At 41.4% G+C, this 20,538-nt stretch overlaps 1 protein-coding gene across 1 annotated transcript in view; it reads right to left on the bottom strand.

Moving 5' to 3' along the window:
• Positions 1-12,083: 12,083 nt before the first annotated feature.
• GRPR (gastrin releasing peptide receptor) overlaps positions 12,084-20,538 on the bottom strand; it is a 29,259-nt gene continuing 20,804 nt past the window's right edge. Inside the window, exon 3 of the mRNA XM_014960161.1 lies at positions 12,084-18,380. Within this exon, the coding sequence (XP_014815647.1) occupies positions 17,988-18,380 (393 nt within the window). The 3' untranslated portion in view covers positions 12,084-17,987. The remainder of the gene's footprint in view (positions 18,381-20,538) is intronic.

The raw sequence follows: 20,538 nt of genomic DNA, 5'->3' as shown, positions 1-20,538 counted from the left end.
GTATAATGCCAAAGGCTTCTCTGATAACTGGAAATGCAGTTCTTCTGATAACGGTGGCTATGAAAGCACAGAACCAGTATTTTTCTGGTATTTGTTTTTTATCTCTACTGCCCTGATTTTAATCATAAACTCACTGCAGTGAACAGCAAATTCTAAAACCAAAGAATCAGATTTTTGTCTTCAGCCACGTGACTTTGCTTTTGTTTGTAAATTTTATTTAGACCCACCTTAACATCCTCTATATACTGCCAACAGCTATGTTCAGATGGAAATTTGGTCCTGTGCTCATAGAAGAGGTCAGCATAGCAATTACGCACATTCAAATAATGTAACAAAAAAGATTTAAATGCTTAGCAGTAGTGAAATTAGTGTGAATCCCTCTTTTCAATGAAGAGGGTTCAGCCAAGGCTAGGTAAGGCGCAGCTCTAGCTCACTGCAGTGCCCACGGTGGAGGTAATGGTAGGGGCTGGGATGTTTTCAAAGGTGTCTTGATGTTTTGACTCTGAAAAGAGAGTAAGGTAACCTTGTTTTTTTCACTGAAAGTAATGCTGGCATGTGTGGCCAGTCACTTTTGCAAATTTCAGCCTTCCTCTTGAACTTCTCCATCACTTTTTTTCCAGCTATCTCCCTGCCCATTTCCCTAGGCACAGCTTTTCTCAATAACCATTTTACATGGCTTAAGAAGACTCCACTCATCCTTCCCAGTTGTTTTTTTTCGAAGCCTTATTGTCATTTAGAAGAAATCTGCTAAGTCAGTGCTGCTGGAAAGGCACTGCTCTACAGGGACTTTGGATCACCTCTGTGCTTGTACACCAAGCGTGCTCACAGCTGGTCCCCTGGTTTCCCATCCCACTCGCCAATTGGTGGCTCACCAATTTTGATGCTTGTGATCCACACCTGCTTGTATGCATACACTGGACATAAAGCTGCAAGGCCCTGCTACAGAAAGCAACAGAAGATAATGCGTTCAATTAACAAGGGTATATTATAGGGTCTTACAGCATTAGTGATGTTTCAGCTCCTGTTGTTTGCAGTAGAAGGCGGCTTGCTGTATGAGCAGCAGAGTGGCACAGGATTGTGCAGGTGGACTTATGTTTTTAGAGAGTTGCCTTTGTGCTCTCTTACGTGAAGCTGAAAAAAGACTCAGGTGCATTGGTAGGGTTCAGGAGACCTTTTAAGACTGATCTGCCACTATAGCCTTGGACTCAGAGGGGCTTGTTAACGGGCTACATTAAATGCGATTAAATTGAACGAATAGGAGGCGTTTCCTTTCCATAGGGAACATTTTATCTCCAGTGTTGGAAATGTTTCAGCTCAAATTTCTCAACTGCTGACACACCAAAATTCAGCTGTAGCAACGTTTCAGTTGGTCCTTCCTGCATAAACTCATTTTTGTTCCTGGAAAAGTTCTATGTATCCGGAAGGCTCTGGAGAACGTCATTGCAGAAAGTTACCATGGGCTGGCAAGACAGCAGTGAGAGCACATTTTCCTGTCAGCAAACATTTGTTTGTTTTCCTCAACACCATATGCTATATTTCCATTTTCAGTGCAAGAGAATGTATTTGTAGATCCTCTGCCTTAATTAGAATTTTATAGTACTTTCTAAGATCTGTTTATGTGACTATATAGTGACTTGTGATATTTGTTCCCTTCTTATATGAAAGCTGCAGTCACAAGTTTACTGGAGTCTCTCTTGGAGTTTTAATAAATTCAGGAATAGTTACTACTAATAAATTCAAACTGATAAGAAAGAAAATAATAATCTACCAAAATCAAAGGCCAATATTCTCTGCTCCAGCAGGACTAGCAGGAACTGAGGTTACACAATACTTTGCAGGACTGTGCCTTACATTAAAAGGGTGTGGGTAAAGCACAAGGATCCGTTCTAAATCATATTAATTAAACTGAATTGATTAAGTGGCTTGAAGGACCCGTGAGTAACTCCCAAGAAAAATATCCTTAGCCGCATTAGACCAGCTCTGAATAAGAGTGCAGCTAATCCTCCTAATATAAATGTAGGAATATAGGAATATAAATATAGGAAAAGAAGCTTCATTCACTCTATTGCCTGGTAAATGCCTTTAAACCTGTGGCAGAAAATTTAATAAAACCCAATAATCTGAGGAGCTACTAGGTAGAGATTTGAAGTATTTTCTCAGTTAATATCTTAATAAACCCCTAAGTCTGTAGGAAACATCGCAAAAATATATTTTCGTGGCAGAGAGCCTGCAAGATCTCCCATGCAAATGGAAATATGTGTGACCTGGTAAATCAATATTAACATAAAACACCATGTAGCAGAAAGAAAGAAAAGCACAGAAAGAACCTATGATCCAAGCCTTCAGCCTTGACGATATCAACATCAAAGATTAGAGTGGACTTCAGTGGTATGAATAGGAGCTGCCACAGGATGCCTCAGGATGGTCTGTTACCAATATCTGTGACTAAGGACATATCCTTTAATGTGAGAATTTACCAGTAACAAATGCTCATCACAGGAATGACTCATCATGTACATGGCTCAAGTAAGAGTTAAAAATTACAGTTTGAGAGCTTTTTTTTTTTTTTTGACATCTCACACCACTGTGACTGGCTTCCACTTCAGTCTTTCATCTTTTGTGGAAATGTATCCTGACAAGACCCTGTACAGCCAACTTAGAAAGTAAAAGGATTTGAGAGCTCCAGACACAAATATATCTGCTGGTGTGGAGTGCTGCTTCTCTGCACTTCTAGTACTGCCAGAGAAACATAGAAAAACATTAGTAGACAAGGGCCATTCAGGTACATCCAAGGGCCTCTCTTCAGTATTCAAGGCAGACCCATGTTTCTTCATTTTGGAAGGTGCTGAAGGCTCTATTCAATCCCAAAAAATACCTAACTCCCTGTATCTTTTGGTAAGAAGAATCTAATGGGTTCTCATGGTATCCTTGAAGCTGATGGACCATCCATCCCCAAATCAGGTTAGAGGTGGTGCTGTGCTCTGCTGTGTGTCTACCTCATAATCACTGCAGCACACAGAGAGAAGATGAACTTTGTTTGTCATTGGAACTATCGTTTAAATTGACTGACAAGACTGGTAAGTGCTTAATCAAAAAGGCTGCTTTACAAAGGGGCTGTCAAGGTTTCCTACAACTCATCATTTAGAAGAACGAAAATTAGCATTAGCTTTTTGTTTCATGTTGGTATAATGCCAAAGGCTTCTCTGATAACTGGAAATGCAGTTCTTCTGATAACGGTGGCTATGAAAGCACAGAACCAGTATTTTTCTGGTATTTGTTTTTTATCTCTACTGCCCTGATTTTAATCATAAACTCACTGCAGTGAACAGCAAATTCTAAAACCAAAGAATCAGATTTTTGTCTTCAGCCACGTGACTTTGCTTTTGTTTGTAAATTTTATTTAGACCCACCTTAACATCCTCTATATACTGCCAACAGCTATGTTCAGATGGAAATTTGGTCCTGTGCTCATAGAAGAGGTCAGCATAGCAATTACGCACATTCAAATAATGTAACAAAAAAGATTTAAATGCTTAGCAGTAGTGAAATTAGTGTGAATCCCTCTTTTCAATGAAGAGGGTTCAGCCAAGGCTAGGTAAGGCGCAGCTCTAGCTCACTGCAGTGCCCACGGTGGAGGTAATGGTAGGGGCTGGGATGTTTTCAAAGGTGTCTTGATGTTTTGACTCTGAAAAGAGAGTAAGGTAACCTTGTTTTTTTCACTGAAAGTAATGCTGGCATGTGTGGCCAGTCACTTTTGCAAATTTCAGCCTTCCTCTTGAACTTCTCCATCACTTTTTTTCCAGCTATCTCCCTGCCCATTTCCCTAGGCACAGCTTTTCTCAATAACCATTTTACATGGCTTAAGAAGACTCCACTCATCCTTCCCAGTTGTTTTTTTTCGAAGCCTTATTGTCATTTAGAAGAAATCTGCTAAGTCAGTGCTGCTGGAAAGGCACTGCTCTACAGGGACTTTGGATCACCTCTGTGCTTGTACACCAAGCGTGCTCACAGCTGGTCCCCTGGTTTCCCATCCCACTCGCCAATTGGTGGCTCACCAATTTTGATGCTTGTGATCCACACCTGCTTGTATGCATACACTGGACATAAAGCTGCAAGGCCCTGCTACAGAAAGCAACAGAAGATAATGCGTTCAATTAACAAGGGTATATTATAGGGTCTTACAGCATTAGTGATGTTTCAGCTCCTGTTGTTTGCAGTAGAAGGCGGCTTGCTGTATGAGCAGCAGAGTGGCACAGGATTGTGCAGGTGGACTTATGTTTTTAGAGAGTTGCCTTTGTGCTCTCTTACGTGAAGCTGAAAAAAGACTCAGGTGCATTGGTAGGGTTCAGGAGACCTTTTAAGACTGATCTGCCACTATAGCCTTGGACTCAGAGGGGCTTGTTAACGGGCTACATTAAATGCGATTAAATTGAACGAATAGGAGGCGTTTCCTTTCCATAGGGAACATTTTATCTCCAGTGTTGGAAATGTTTCAGCTCAAATTTCTCAACTGCTGACACACCAAAATTCAGCTGTAGCAACGTTTCAGTTGGTCCTTCCTGCATAAACTCATTTTTGTTCCTGGAAAAGTTCTATGTATCCGGAAGGCTCTGGAGAACGTCATTGCAGAAAGTTACCATGGGCTGGCAAGACAGCAGTGAGAGCACATTTTCCTGTCAGCAAACATTTGTTTGTTTTCCTCAACACCATATGCTATATTTCCATTTTCAGTGCAAGAGAATGTATTTGTAGATCCTCTGCCTTAATTAGAATTTTATAGTACTTTCTAAGATCTGTTTATGTGACTATACAGTGACTTGTGATATTTGTTCCCTTCTTATATGAAAGCTGCAGTCACAAGTTTACTGGAGTCTCTCTTGGAGTGTTAATAAATTCGGGAATAGTTACTACTAATAAATTCAAACTGATAAGAAAGAAAATAATAATCTACCAAAATCAAAGGCCAATATTCTCTGCTCCAGCAGGACTAGCAGGAACTGAGGTTACACAATACTTTGCAGGACTGTGCCTTACATTAAAAGGGTGTGGGTAAAGCACAAGGATCAGTTCTAAATCATATTAATTAAACTGAATTGATTAAGTGGCTTGAAGGACCCGTGAGTAACTCCCAAGAAAAATATCCTTAGCCGCATTAGACCAGCTCTGAATAAGAGTGCAGCTAATCCTCCTAATATAAATGTAGGAATATAGGAATATAAATATAGGAAAAGAAGCTTCATTCACTCTATTGCCTGGTAAATGCCTTTAAACCTGTGGCAGAAAATTTAATAAAACCCAATAATCTGAGGAGCTACTAGGTAGAGATTTGAAGTATTTTCTCAGTTAATATCTTAATAAACCCCTAAGTCTGTAGGAAACATCGCAAAAATATATTTTCGTGGCAGAGAGCCTGCAAGATCTCCCATGCAAATGGAAATATGTGTGACCTGGTAAATCAATATTAACATAAAACACCATGTAGCAGAAAGAAAGAAAAGCACAGAAAAGTGGGGAGAGGCAATCATTCTGCTCTGGAACATTTCTATTACCTGCAAGTAATGTGAGGCAGCAAAAGGCAATTCTCTCTACATGTTGTATGATGAAGCTGTTCAAGAATTGCTGATGCATGCTACCAGAAAAAGTACAAAACTTTCCTAAGGTTAATTAATAGCCAACTGAGTATCATTTCAGAAGATATGATCAGGCACTAATATCAAATGCTCCATTTACATTTTAAAGCTATTCAGATAATTTCTCGTACTCCAGGATTTTTGAAAATATCAGTAAGCATTCAGGTTTCTTTAACAATCCCAGTCTTAAAAGCTACACAAAGATACTTAATTATTTCTTCACTCTTTCACATGCACAATTCATGAGATTGCCGACGTGCCAGCACAATTCACACTAGCCTTGTCTGCCCAAGCAGAGAGAAATCAGACTGCAGACATGTAGAATTTGCAATCTCCGGGCACTTCAGCATGTGCAGTGCTACAAGAAATCTTGCAACACTTTTCTTCATGCTGCAGGTTTTCCAAGGAGTACCAGGGACTTTCCAGTTTGTGCAAAAAGTGCTATATTATAAACAGAGAAAAAAAAAGAATGGAAGAATATTGGACTCCATAGCTTTTTCAGTCAAATTCACAGCGAAAGGTCTGAGTTTTGATACCCGTACTGTCTGAAAATACCTACTCAAATGCAGTGTTCTGCTTATTTCATGGTGTTTATTATTATAATACATTGATGACTTGCATGAAAATGCAGTATAAGAAGCAGTTTCATGTAATAATATATAACAGGACTGTAACCAACAGTATGGAAAAAGAAACTCAAGCTTCAAAAGGTGGATAGAGCAAACGTCTAAAGAGAACTCCTTCAATAAACAGTCCTTTTTCAGTTACCTATGCTATTTAAGCTTTAAATAATATTATTAATAGTAACTGAAACATGGAACAAAATGTGAGCAGCAATATAAATCTGAATCAAACAATGCCAAGCAGAAGAAACTGAAGTATGAAAGATTCAAACAAACATGCATCTGTTAGTATGACATTCTGCCTCCTGCAGAACTCTTAACACGCCTGGTGTTTGTGTCCAGCTTGCAGTGTTGTTTGTAATGAGGATGGAAAATATGTTAAAGGCTCGGTGGAATGGATTGATGACCTCCGGTGCAGTAATGCTCAACAAGAGCACCCTCTTCTTCAAGCTGCAAGTTGCAATTGATTCTTGGAGGGCCAAAACTGTTGTGTAATGGTGGTATGGGTGTTAAAGCAAAGGCCACTTAGGGTTTCTTTCCAAGTGAGCCAGACACAAAACCCACTGATGCCAGCGTAGCACAGGAGAGCTTCTATAACATGCCTCTGTATTTTTCCTTTAATTAATCAACCTAATGCAGCTGAGTTTCACAGCCAATAATTGTTGGGCACATTCAATTATTCTAACACAATTGCTCTGAGCCTTTTGTTTTTACCAGGCAACACTGACTGCATCTTTTCATCTTCCTCTCTGTCTGTGGCCTCCTCCGTGCCCCTGCTCCATCTGCAGCTCCCTCTCACTGCACCTGCATCTCCATTGCTGCTTCACGTCAGTGGCAGCAGAAATGGGAGCACTAGAAATTTAAAAAAACCTCTGCCTAGTCCTTATGGTATGCACATCTGTTGTCAGTCCAGCGTTGCCTGCGGGGGCAAACTGGCTCTGGGATGAGGATTCTCAATGGGAAAAGAGAATTTCAGGGTTTTTTTTCTTGGTGACACTGCCTCTGCTGTTGTCTATTTGGTGGCTGGAAGATAACCCTTTCTAATGCTTGAAAATTAACACAAAAGTAAGTGAATTAAAATGCTCATGAAACTTTTGATTTTTTTCTAACTAAAAAGCAACAAAAGCCTTCTTATTAATATAGGAAAAGAAGCTTCATTCACTCTATTGCCTGGTAAATGCCTTTAAACCTGTGGCAGAAAATTTAATAAAACCCAATAATCTGAGGAGCTACTAGGTAGAGATTTGAAGTATTTTCTCAGTTAATATCTTAATAAACCCCTAAGTCTGTAGGAAACATCGCAAAAATATATTTTCGTGGCAGAGAGCCTGCAAGATCTCCCATGCAAATGGAAATATGTGTGACCTGGTAAATCAATATTAACATAAAACACCATGTAGCAGAAAGAAAGAAAAGCACAGAAAAGTGGGGAGAGGCAATCATTCTGCTCTGGAACATTTCTATTACCTGCAAGTAATGTGAGGCAGCAAAAGGCAATTCTCTCTACATGTTGTATGATGAAGCTGTTCAAGAATTGCTGATGCATGCTACCAGAAAAAGTACAAAACTTTCCTAAGGTTAATTAATAGCCAACTGAGTATCATTTCAGAAGATATGATCAGGCACTAATATCAAATGCTCCATTTACATTTTAAAGCTATTCAGATAATTTCTCGTACTCCAGGATTTTTGAAAATATCAGTAAGCATTCAGGTTTCTTTAACAATCCCAGTCTTAAAAGCTACACAAAGATACTTAATTATTTCTTCACTCTTTCACATGCACAATTCATGAGATTGCCGACGTGCCAGCACAATTCACACTAGCCTTGTCTGCCCAAGCAGAGAGAAATCAGACTGCAGACATGTAGAATTTGCAATCTCCGGGCACTTCAGCATGTGCAGTGCTACAAGAAATCTTGCAACACTTTTCTTCATGCTGCAGGTTTTCCAAGGAGTACCAGGGACTTTCCAGTTTGTGCAAAAAGTGCTATATTATAAACAGAGAAAAAAAAAGAATGGAAGAATATTGGACTCCATAGCTTTTTCAGTCAAATTCACAGCGAAAGGTCTGAGTTTTGATACCCGTACTGTCTGAAAATACCTACTCAAATGCAGTGTTCTGCTTATTTCATGGTGTTTATTATTATAATACATTGATGACTTGCATGAAAATGCAGTATAAGAAGCAGTTTCATGTAATAATATATAACAGGACTGTAACCAACAGTATGGAAAAAGAAACTCAAGCTTCAAAAGGTGGATAGAGCAAACGTCTAAAGAGAACTCCTTCAATAAACAGTCCTTTTTCAGTTACCTATGCTATTTAAGCTTTAAATAATATTATTAATAGTAACTGAAACATGGAACAAAATGTGAGCAGCAATATAAATCTGAATCAAACAATGCCAAGCAGAAGAAACTGAAGTATGAAAGATTCAAACAAACATGCATCTGTTAGTATGACATTCTGCCTCCTGCAGAACTCTTAACACGCCTGGTGTTTGTGTCCAGCTTGCAGTGTTGTTTGTAATGAGGATGGAAAATATGTTAAAGGCTCGGTGGAATGGATTGATGACCTCCGGTGCAGTAATGCTCAACAAGAGCACCCTCTTCTTCAAGCTGCAAGTTGCAATTGATTCTTGGAGGGCCAAAACTGTTGTGTAATGGTGGTATGGGTGTTAAAGCAAAGGCCACTTAGGGTTTCTTTCCAAGTGAGCCAGACACAAAACCCACTGATGCCAGCGTAGCACAGGAGAGCTTCTATAACATGCCTCTGTATTTTTCCTTTAATTAATCAACCTAATGCAGCTGAGTTTCACAGCCAATAATTGTTGGGCACATTCAATTATTCTAACACAATTGCTCTGAGCCTTTTGTTTTTACCAGGCAACACTGACTGCATCTTTTCATCTTCCTCTCTGTCTGTGGCCTCCTCCGTGCCCCTGCTCCATCTGCAGCTCCCTCTCACTGCACCTGCATCTCCATTGCTGCTTCACGTCAGTGGCAGCAGAAATGGGAGCACTAGAAATTTAAAAAAACCTCTGCCTAGTCCTTATGGTATGCACATCTGTTGTCAGTCCAGCGTTGCCTGCGGGGGCAAACTGGCTCTGGGATGAGGATTCTCAATGGGAAAAGAGAATTTCAGGGTTTTTTTTCTTGGTGACACTGCCTCTGCTGTTGTCTATTTGGTGGCTGGAAGATAACCCTTTCTAATGCTTGAAAATTAACACAAAAGTAAGTGAATTAAAATGCTCATGAAACTTTTGATTTTTTTCTAACTAAAAAGCAACAAAAGCCTTCTTATTTTGTCTATCATGCTTTATTAGCTGTAAGCTTTGTGTAATTCAATATTTACTTTTTGATAAAGTGTTCGGTTTGAGTCCATATTTCTGTGGAGGCCATTTGTGAGCATTTTTAAAATCATGGTGTATAAAATTAGAAAATATATCCAAAGGCAAAGAAAAAACCCCAAATGAGAACACATTCTTTCACATTTTGACTCTTTTCTTCTCAGTTTCCTTCTAAATGCTATTTCAAGGGAGCTGAGACATTAGCATTTATGCAAATTTTCATTTGATAAGGAAATTACTTTTCATTGGTTTTCATACCAGATTACACAGCCTCTGGAAAAGAGAAAGCAAAGCATGTTTCAAGTAAAATAAACTGCATTGCCTCTGTACACAGCAATTCAAAACATTTGCATTCCACACAGATGGCTGAATGCATGCATACATTACTTTACAAAGCAATAAATAATATTCATAGGAGATATTAAATTTACACACAATTTATGAAATATGTACAGTCTTGTAGTTCAGAACTAAGCTTTTGCACGCATACACTTGGAAACTGATATGAAGTGGGTTGTGTCTTCAGCTGTCTTCAGAGTATTAGTGCTTCTGGTAGAGCCAGTTTATGGTATGTAACTGCTTCTCTCTGTTATGGTTTTTATAATTTGCAAATACTGTGAGGTCTCTTTAAGATACTTTTAAGAGCATGTCATGGTAATGGATTGCCACACTTCCTCAATCAATTCCTGGCTCATTCTAGACTGCCAGCAACTGAATGGTCTTGAATGCACATTCAGAATGATTAGAAGCTCACAACGATTTTTTCCTTCAGGAGCAACCAACTGAACTGGAAATACCCTTCTGGAGTTCAGTGCTCACTTATCTTTCATAGGGCTCTGCCTCTTGGAGATGAGATGGGTTCCACTTGGAGGCTTTTAACTGCTGAGTAAGGGAAATGTTTCACAGTTGTAAAATTAGGGTTTTTTTCAACCTAGACTCTGTCCCTCAGATCGTATAGCACAGCTTTCCTTTTCACTGAAATGCAACGCAACACAACACTTACGGGAGAAACACACCCAGCTTTCCCAAGGAACACCACATTTCCTTCTGGACATCAATAAATAATGTTGTTCCTACAGGTTGCCCCTTTCATGGCAGACAGGATATTAGTGCGTATCAGACCAAGGACCATGACTAGCCATTGCTTTTGTTCCTCATCTTCAACCTCTGGCATAAATAGTGAAAGTGCAAACACTGTAGGCATGAGATTGGCCTGAGAATTTTCTGGATTTGCTATTTTCTTCTCCTGAATGAGTCTATGGCAGTAAGACATTTTTCTTTTGAGTTTTCCTCCTATTCAGTCTGCTACACGAGTAACAACATGGTAGAGGGGAGACAGGCCATGGCTCTGTTGGATTTATGGTCTAACAAAGCTTAAGCAAGATGTCTAGAGTCATCCCAAAGGATGACTATGGCCATCAGGAGTGCATTCACAGCAGGTTCCCTCTATCATGCCAGAAGGGAATTAGAGAGCCCCAGAGGGCCAGCCAAACGAATAAAGGCTTGACCCACCATCTGAAGAGGTCTCCTATGTGCCCCATTAAGGTGACTTATGAGGAATAAAAGCCACTTTCTCCTTTTTAAACCATCTTAACAACCTGCCTAATGTGGCATCAGATAGTGGTGCCAGGGCTGCAGCCAGCAGTTAGTAAGAATAGAAGAATGGGGCATCACATACGCCCTTCTGCTGGCAGGGCAGAGCAGTGAGAGATCCTGGGCTGACACTCAGGAAAGGTCTGGTGGGACTTGGCTGGACAGACATCAGCCATTTAAAATTAAGACATCAAGCCTATCCTGGTCATCTAAGGTTGGTCTGGGTGGTGAGAGATAGGATGTTGTGTCTCATGCAAAGGGAAGTGTCCAAAACAGGAGGTATGATGTCCGCTGGATGTGCCAGTCCATCTCCATGGATGGTGGAGAGAAGATGGTAGCTCGCTGAGGCTGATTGATTTTTCAGGGCAATAGGTAGGAGAGAGGCACCTCACCCCTGGGGACTATTCTCAGCTATGTTGTTGACCTCCAGTGCCAGTAGGCTGTACACTTCTACCTGCTTTGGCTTTGGTTGAGGCCAGTCATAAAACCTAGACAGAAGCACCACTTTTCTTTTCTTCAAAATTCCCTGAACCCTTTGGACAAGAAGACTTGTTCAATGGGTAGGTGTTACAATCATCCTTCTCTGCCTCACAGTGCAGAGACCGGTGTTAAATCTACCACCCACTAAAAAGAAACTGTGGGGAGATGGTGGTGTGTGAACAGCAATAATACACTGTCTGACTCCGGAGCTGGAAGTGCTGACACAAAGCCAAGGTCCATCCACTTCAAAGCAACACAGTGGCTGGACCTGACTTGCCTTGAAAACACAGAGCAGCACTTACAAAATGATGTTCAGCGTAAGGCAGGCTTTTTACCGTTAAGTGTAATTGATTTACATTAAGATAGATCAAATCCTTTATTTCAAAAGAATTCTATGATCAATTCTCTTTAATTCATATCCACTTATGGTAAAATAGTCAAGCTAATCACAGAAATAATTTGAAGTAGCTATTTCCATAAACAAGCAATTAGGCACTTTTAAAATGAGTTGTGGATGTGATTTTAATATAAAATTAGATATAGTCTTCGTTGATAATCTTAGCATTAAGCAGAGTACTATTCAGTCTCTATTCTTAAAAGATTTAAAATTGCAGTGATTAGTTATTATGAAGTGCAAGGTAGACACATAAATACTCATCCAGCTGGCCAGCAGTGATGGATTTTCCAAGGCGGGGGGTGGGGGAGTCCAAAGTAGACTCTTTCATCTCTTTTGTGGCATGACCTACACAGACGCCCTGCCTGGGTGAGGACTCATGGACCACGTGTGAATCCACATCCAGCTCCACCAATTTCAAGGTGCTGGGCCTTCCAAGGTGGTCTGTGCAAATAAACCTCAGGTTTCCTCGGGAAACTGTTACAGAGGAGGAAAAAGTTACAGTAGATCTGTAACCTGGAGCCAAGTTAACAGCATGTGGAGTGCCTGGAGATGTGTAGTGCCTCCCCTTCCAGGGATCCAGCAGGATGCTCTGCCCATCTCCTGCACATCCCAGCACTACTCCCACCCAGCTGCTTATGGCCCCAGCTGCAGGCAGGATGGCAGGGGTAAAACTCTGCAGCTATTTTGGGGAAGAATGAGGGGTTAGAAACAAGAAGAATCCCAGAAGAGATGCGTAGGCATGCAGCTGGTGCAGGGCTGCTGGCTTTGGGGGAACAACCTGGTTGGGGTCTGTGCACATGAGCTTCAGGTGTGAGAAATACCCCCTGCAAGGGAGGGCTGCAGTAAGAGCAGCTCATCAGGGTCACCATCCGCTGGGGAGACCCAGCTGTGGGCTGCTTGAACTCTCTTGTGAGGGGTGTCTGTTGCTACCCAAACTAAAATACATTTTTACAGCCCTACAGCAACTTTTCTGTTCCTAAATAAATATCAGCTTACAGAACACCCAAATCGGCTATCTCTTTACCTGCACATTTTTCAAGCCGAAAAGATAGTAGTGAGTACAAAGATGGTGTCACAAAAACAACTGCAAAAAAAATTGAATAAGGATAGTACAAACATTTCAGTAAAGAAGGAGAAAACTTTAAATTTTGAATAACGCCATCTAAGTATTTCCTTGCCTCCTTGAACTGCTGCTTCTTCCTCTTGGAAAGGGCAGCATAAAAAATCTCTAATGATTTATTATGAGTGATAAAGGCCCATCATCTGCTGTGTTTTCCCAGGATGGAGAGGATAAGCTACCCTGTTTTCATCATGGTGCCTAGCACTAGCGATGAGCCACGCAGTTAACATTCAGGGGATCGCTTACTGCTCAGATAAGCAGCACTGAACTTCTTGCCTTTAAAGAAGGCTGAAAACCAGGGTGTTTTTTCCCAACTGAATACACACAGATGGTTTTCTGCTGTAAAAAAAATTGTATTTTGTCAGAAAAATGAGCAAGAAGGTATATTCTGTCTGCCAAACCGTGCAGTTTTTAACTATAACATTCATTCCATATAAATCAACCTAATGGGGGGAATCAGGAATACACATATCAATAACAGATTTCCTGTTTTCTTGTTAGGTAAATAGAGGCTCTTTGAACTATGTTGTTTTGTGTGTGTGTTTAAAACAACGAAAGATTCATTACCTTATATATTATTTGGTGGGGCTTTTTTCAATAAAACAAATATTTGTGTTCAAATAAACATTTGTGGAAATAATACAACCTTTCCTTTCAACCATGTGACATTTTTTCTTGCTTACAGCTATTGTTGTCATGCAGCAGAATCACACCTTTGATTTTTCATATTTAAACATTTCCAAAAAGGCAATATTTGGAAACACTGCAACACAAATAAACCTTGCAGGCAGAGCTGAAGGACTCTGAATCCTTTACCTGGTGTCAATAGTAGAAAGTTTCTATAGTTTTTGATTCTTTGCAATGATTTTCCAAACTTATGAGAAATCATTTTAGAGCCAAACTGCACCGAATAATCCTGAACTAAAACAAGAACAGCTGAAAGCTGTGATTTACTCAGCACCTTCATCTCCCACTACATTCAATGGGAGCAAAGGGAATTCAGGAATCACAAAAAATTCAAATTCCTAATGAAGAGCAATATTTTGTCCTATTTAATTTCTCCTGAGAAAGCCTGGATATAACTCAATATGTCCCTGTTACATATTAGTTTCGTATTTCACACCAATTCATCTAACAGCAGTTACATATTTTTAATAACCCTCTGACCTGTAGTACTTCTGACCCAAGATGAAAGCATAGCTGCACTGTAGTAAATAGCGATGCTCCTCTGGTATGTAACATACAGCATCCAGACACAGAGACCATTTTTCCCCCACCCACACCCTGCAGCTGGTTGAATATGATACAACTGCCACATGTTGGACGGGACAGAGCAGATCAAGCCCAAAGGGCTATGTGGTTCAAGGGGAATTTTGTGTGTTTCCAGTTTTGGAGGTGTCTGTGTGGACCACAATGAGAAAATTTCTCAGCCTTCCAGGAGCCAGGCATTTCAGGGACACTGTCTTTCTGAGCACTGAAATGCAGTGTTTCCCAAACAGCGTGCTCTAAAATGCCACTGCAATGTTCCCGGTGCTGGTGGAAAGACCTAATCCGAGAATTGGGGTGCAGAGCCACCCCAGGGTCACAGCCAGGGTCTCTGCCCACCAAGGACCGCAAAGCTTCCCTGGACTGGGCAGTATCCCAGTGTGTGGCTCTGGAGTTGCCTGCCAGGGCTGGGCTTTTATCTTGGGCACTTTGAAAATTTATCAAACACACGAACCGCTGCAGACAACGCTTCAGGTTGAAAGAATCAGTGCTGTGGCTGTGCCAGCAAACACCAAGGTAGCTCTTGATAAGGAATTAGACTGCCGCAGCAGTGTAAAGTACATCGTGTTTTTGAAACCAAGGTAATGAGACAAGGAGCGAGAAACAAAAAACCAATTACAGCTACAACTATTTCAATTACATGTTGGTATATTTCAGAAAACTTTCTTGAGTCTTCCTTCCCTGACCTCAACTGCTGCCTTTAATTTTTTCATTATTTTAATACAAGGATGAAATAGAAACAATTCCAACCTCAGATTTGCTCTTTCTATAGTATTAAAAAATGAGTGCAAGTTTGTGAAATAAATTCCAAAATACGTTTTGCAAGAAACCTTTTTTCAATTGATTTTTTTAACAGAATCACCTAATTGTTTTAAAGAGATTAAATGGGTAGGCAGGGATCTGAATAAAATGAAAAATGCTATTGAAAATTTGCATCACATCTGAAAAGGATTAGTCTAAGTTGCTAAAAATTAAAAGAAGCTGTAGGTAGAATCTTAGATTCTGATGAAAGGATTACAATTTGCATGGAACTCCCCATAAATTTTTGTCTATCGGCTTTGAAAACAAAGAGAAAAGGAATACCAAGAAAATTAAGCAATAATGAGGCTGTGACACATGTGGACACCTGCAGTTGCATTTCTGGAAAGCGCTTTCCAGATCAGAGCCAAAACCATCTTTTCTGTCCTCAGAGGAGTCGCTAGCTCTGTTAGGAAGACAAGGGTAAAATCAATAGCACTTATTTAATTCCATGTTGCCACGTCTTCATACCTCTCCTGTGTTCAAAACAGCATCTTTCTCAGGGAGGCAGGGTCTTTATTCAGCTTCGTCCTGAGGGAACTATAGCAGTGCTCTTTTCCCCATGTTTATGATTTTCTCACATCATTGCTGTGCTTCCCCCTTTCCCTCAGAAACAAAAATGCAGAAACTACTGGAGCCTCTTGTAAAGCAACAGTAATCTGTTTTCTACCCAAATGGAGGACATATCACGTAGCGCAGATGGTGTGGCTGCTGTTGAAGTGTGTAACTCCTGCTGGCATTCGATTAAGTTCTTACAGGGCCGAAGAAAATATTTAGTAGAAATATTTCAGGTCAGATAAATTTTTTCTCTTTTTGAAATGCCATGAACAGCTCGAAACTTGACCAAACTCCCTGACATGGTCCAGACTGGGCTTCTGGTACTGTATGTGGCTTCATGTCAAAGATCAGAGAAAGTGCCATCCTGCTGAAAATTTTAGTAAATTATGACCTCAGATAGCACACTTAATTGAAATTAACACCATAGCTACACAGGCAGCTGTGCAAGGGAATTGACTCAGCTGTAAATTAACCCCATCACATTACTTTTCAGGCTGGTTGGGGAGAGGGAGCACTCAAGCCTGCAGGAGGAGGTGACACAGGTGGTGGTGGCGCCCAGGGATGGTAGGGGGATAGGGCAAGACTGCCCCTAGCAGCACATCAGCATATGTGGTGTGGCCACATCCTGAGCTCTCACACAGCTGTACCTGTGTGTTGAACCTCACCCAGAGGGCACAGCTCTCAAAGGCAAAACCAGTTCAGAGTTTTCTGAGCTCTGCCTTTGGCATCGCAGCCCTTCTGCAGTCCCTGGAGACAGCAGCTCCCACCAGCATCCCTGGGCAGCTGCAGATGCAGGGTTGAGTGTGTTTACACTGCACACATGACTTTTTCCTACATTCACAGAGCAAGTCCAACACAAAGCTTTACTAGCTTTCATTTTTCTTTTGCCGTAGTAAGAAAGAGGATCATCACGAAAGAGGATGAGGGCCATTAAAAGCTCAATATTCAGTTACAGTGATTGGTTTATGGCCTCATTTTGCAGCAGCTTCTTTTATTGGGTGTTCAGCTTCATTGCCTGTCCTATAGCCCACGCACTTCAAGAGTTTGTTTTCTGCAGGGCACTGTGCTCCTGTTCCCAGAATAGTTGATACCTGGCACAGGAACTGCTCTGGAGTGAACACTGCAGAAGACCTGATTCTCCAGTCTGTTAGCCAGTTTTAACACTCTTTCTCCACAGGTTTCTGTGAAGATAGAAGGAAAAAACCTGTGTTGGAGATCAGACCTTGCATCACTGGTAGCTTTTACTGAAAACTAGGGTGTTTTACAAAGCACTACTACATGAAAAATAGCTGTGCTTCATTTTCTGTTAATTGCCTGTCCTTAGCCAAACCCAACTAAAGTTTTGGGGTATCCCTTAGGTGATGAAACATTCACTATCTCACACCTTGAAGACAGGCAGAGCAAAACAGTAATGCTTGGAAAATGCCCTGCTGTGACCTCCACAACATGGCAAAAGCTCACACATTTAAAACTGTAAACATATTCCAACTCACATTTATTCACGTTACTGCTTTCACATTGATGTGGTGCAAGATACTGCTCATTTCAGATGGGGACACAGACATGCCCCAGTAAACTCTTGATATCTTTTATACCATGAATTAATACTGTACTCAGAACATTAATAAATACTTGAAAAGTCTATAAATGACCTACACTGAACTCTTCTGTAAAAGTATTTACCTTATTTAAATGGATTTATTTTGGTGTCAAAATATATTATACCATGAACTGCTGGATGCAACTGTTCTGACAAACTTTGTGCACCTGGTATGGTTTTGTCACTGCTGTAAGTCTGTCTGAGTTCGGGATTGAGCAGAAACTGATGAAGAACTTGCAGAGCCAAACTAGATTTGATCCTAAGATGCTCTCTTTGCTCTCATTAAAAGCAGCAGGTCTTGAAGCAATGCAGCGCTTCCCAGGGAGCTCCTGTGCGCTGGTGCTCAATGATCTGTAGCTCTGGTGACACCTCAGTCCAGGATGAAATGTTGGATGCTTCAACCTCAACCCAGGATGAAATGTTGGATGCTTCAAGCTCCTCTGAGTTTTCTGAGCACATCAGACTTCCTCGCACACACATGTGCATGCATGTGTGCTACCCACCATCCCCACAGAGCAAAACCAAGCAGCCACGCTAGCTACATGATGTGGAGGTCCCTGACTGTGCCCTTTAGACATAGCCTTCATGGCAGACATGGTTGCCATTGATAAGGCTAAAGGTGGCCAGAGAATGGTTGGTGCTCTTGAGGGAGGTCATTCGTGTGGTGCTCCTGGCCATGCTCTGGGACCGGATGAGGAGGCGAGCTCTGCAGCAGAACAGCTGGTTGTTGAACTGTTTCCGAAAGCTCTTGCTGAGCAGGTAGAGAGCAAACGGATTGACACAAGAGTTAGTGAATGCCAGGATCCGAGCACAGATGCTGGCAATGAAATGCAGCACTGAAGTGTCCACCTCTGAGTAGTGGTAGGAACGGTATAAATAGATGATATGAGTGGGAAGCCAGCAGAAGGCAAAGAGGCACACAAAGACCAGTACTGTCCTGGCCAGGCGCTTGCGGGATTCAATCTGGAAGAAGAAAGAGAAAGGTAGATTAGCAGTTATTCCTAGCTCAGGTCAATAGCTAACTATTTCTCCTGGTGCTGCAGCCTTGGGGCTACTCAGTAGTAGGTGGCATGGCCAAAAAAGGGCAAACTGGACCACCGGTGAACACAGAGTCAAGACCCATCCTTGTCTCTCCTCAATCCCCTTCCCCTAAAACCGAAGAATTCTGAAAATTTATTATATAAGGAAGTAGTCTTTCCCTTCCTATTTAGGGATAAAACTCCAAAGGCTTGCCACTTTGTGAAATCCCAGCTCAGGCAACAGATGCGCAGATACCTGCATTAGTTATCCCCATATAATATATATGTTCTTATCCAATTTATGTAGATTAACTTATCATTATTACTATTATTATTATTAATTATGACATAGGAGTCTGGTATATTTCACAGAGCCCAGAGGCAGGACTTTCTGCCTTGGGGCCATGTGGTATATGTACACAAAAGTGCTGCCAGCAGCTCAGGGTCCTTAGAGACCAAGTGCAGCACTCAGAGGCCAAGGGAGATGAAGAAACTGATAGAGGAAATTCTCTACTCGGAGAAGCACCGAGGCAACGGCGAGGTGGACCCTTCAGCTGAAAAAGCTGGAGCTACTAGGACAAGGTAGATGCACGTGGTGAATAGATGAACTTAGCATAATTTGAGCTTTGTTGGGGAAGGGTGCTTTTACAATGTCAGCTCGTACGCAGAATAACCTTCATGCACACAAGCCACGCTTTGTTTTACTTACATGTACAGGCTTGGAGTCAACCCAAAGGTATCGCTTAACCAAGGGGAGCTGAGGCAAATTGTACCTTGCCTTTTGTCCACCAGTGCTGCACACTAAGATAACAATGCCACTGAAAAACACATCTTTCTTCCTAATGAAGACAAGAGCTGTGACAGAGTTCACCCAAAAGCAGAGGACAGACAGTTGCCCAGAAAGTCCTGCTGAAATACACTGCTCCCTGGGAGAGGTTGTGCAGCCAGAAGTTTACAGGCATGGAAAGTATAATGGCGCTGACTTTTCAGGGCTTCATAATGTTCTTTTCTCTGGTAAACCTCTTCCTAGGCACTCCTAGGGAATTAGTTGCAGACTGCTCTCTGTGTTTGAGTAGGACCTGAATGGCCTGAAACTGCCCCCAGCCCCGCTGCCCTGGTTCCTGCCCTGCTGCGGTGCCTGGCCAGGCTCCAGCCTCACTCCTCAGCTGAACAGGTACATCAGAAACTCGGCATCTCACACGGGCTGATCTTTCCTCAGGACAGCTGCAAGCAAGGAGTAGGCTGGAGCGACCTGACAAGCCCATTTTGACTTTATTTTGTGCCCCTTTAATGGCAGTGACTGGAAATCAGCCATTGAGCTTAGGAAGGATTGACATGTACCAGATGATAATGTCTCCAGAGAGCGGGCTGAAAATTAAATCCTTTGAGAAAGGGCTGTTCTTGGCTAAACCATATATTCTTTTTAACTGTATCCTTAATTTGATAGAGGGCTATTGAGGCCACATCTGCACTATAAAGAAAGGAAGCAACGCAATAAAGAAATCGATACTAGTTATCTCAGATGGAGACCTATAGCTCCCGAATGTACTGCAGGATGGGAATGATGGACTGACAGTGCTAGACTGCAGCCTGGCCTTTTGCTTTCTTTAGAGCTCTCTCCCCAAAACAAAAGGGGGAAAGGGCTGCTTTTACTACTCACTTTATTGTCACTAATCAAAACAGTCATCGCATCAGCAGAAAAATGGCCTGCAGGGGAGAAAGATTTACGCACACTGAGAAGGGGAAAAGGATAAGGATTTCAGGGATCACACATCATTTAGTAGGCAGAAAACAGCTTCCCAGCCCCACTGTTTCACCTTAGCACCTGAAGGCTACGTGAGATGATTGTGTTAGGTCATCATAAGGTGAAAATATCAGCTGGGTGCAATTATATGGACATTTGTTCAGCTGAAGAATGGCTTGTGTCAGCTTAGCTTAGTTTGAAGCACACCTCAGTCGAAAAGAGGTAACGAAATAAGGTAAATATGTCAAGGTAAATAAGTTGTTTAGAAACAAGTTACACTGCTGTTGTTTTCTTACTTGGACAACCTAAGGCTCAGATGCATTCAGATTTAAGCACTGATCTGAAATCCCCAGTTGCT

Source organism: Calidris pugnax, unplaced genomic scaffold (genome assembly GCF_001431845.1).
Source record: "Calidris pugnax isolate Ruff unplaced genomic scaffold, ASM143184v1 scaffold188, whole genome shotgun sequence".
In the NCBI taxonomy this organism is placed as follows: Eukaryota; Metazoa; Chordata; class Aves; order Charadriiformes; family Scolopacidae; genus Calidris; species Calidris pugnax.
The sequence above is the reverse complement of the archived record's forward strand: the minus strand, read 5'-3'. Positions and strand labels throughout refer to the sequence as shown.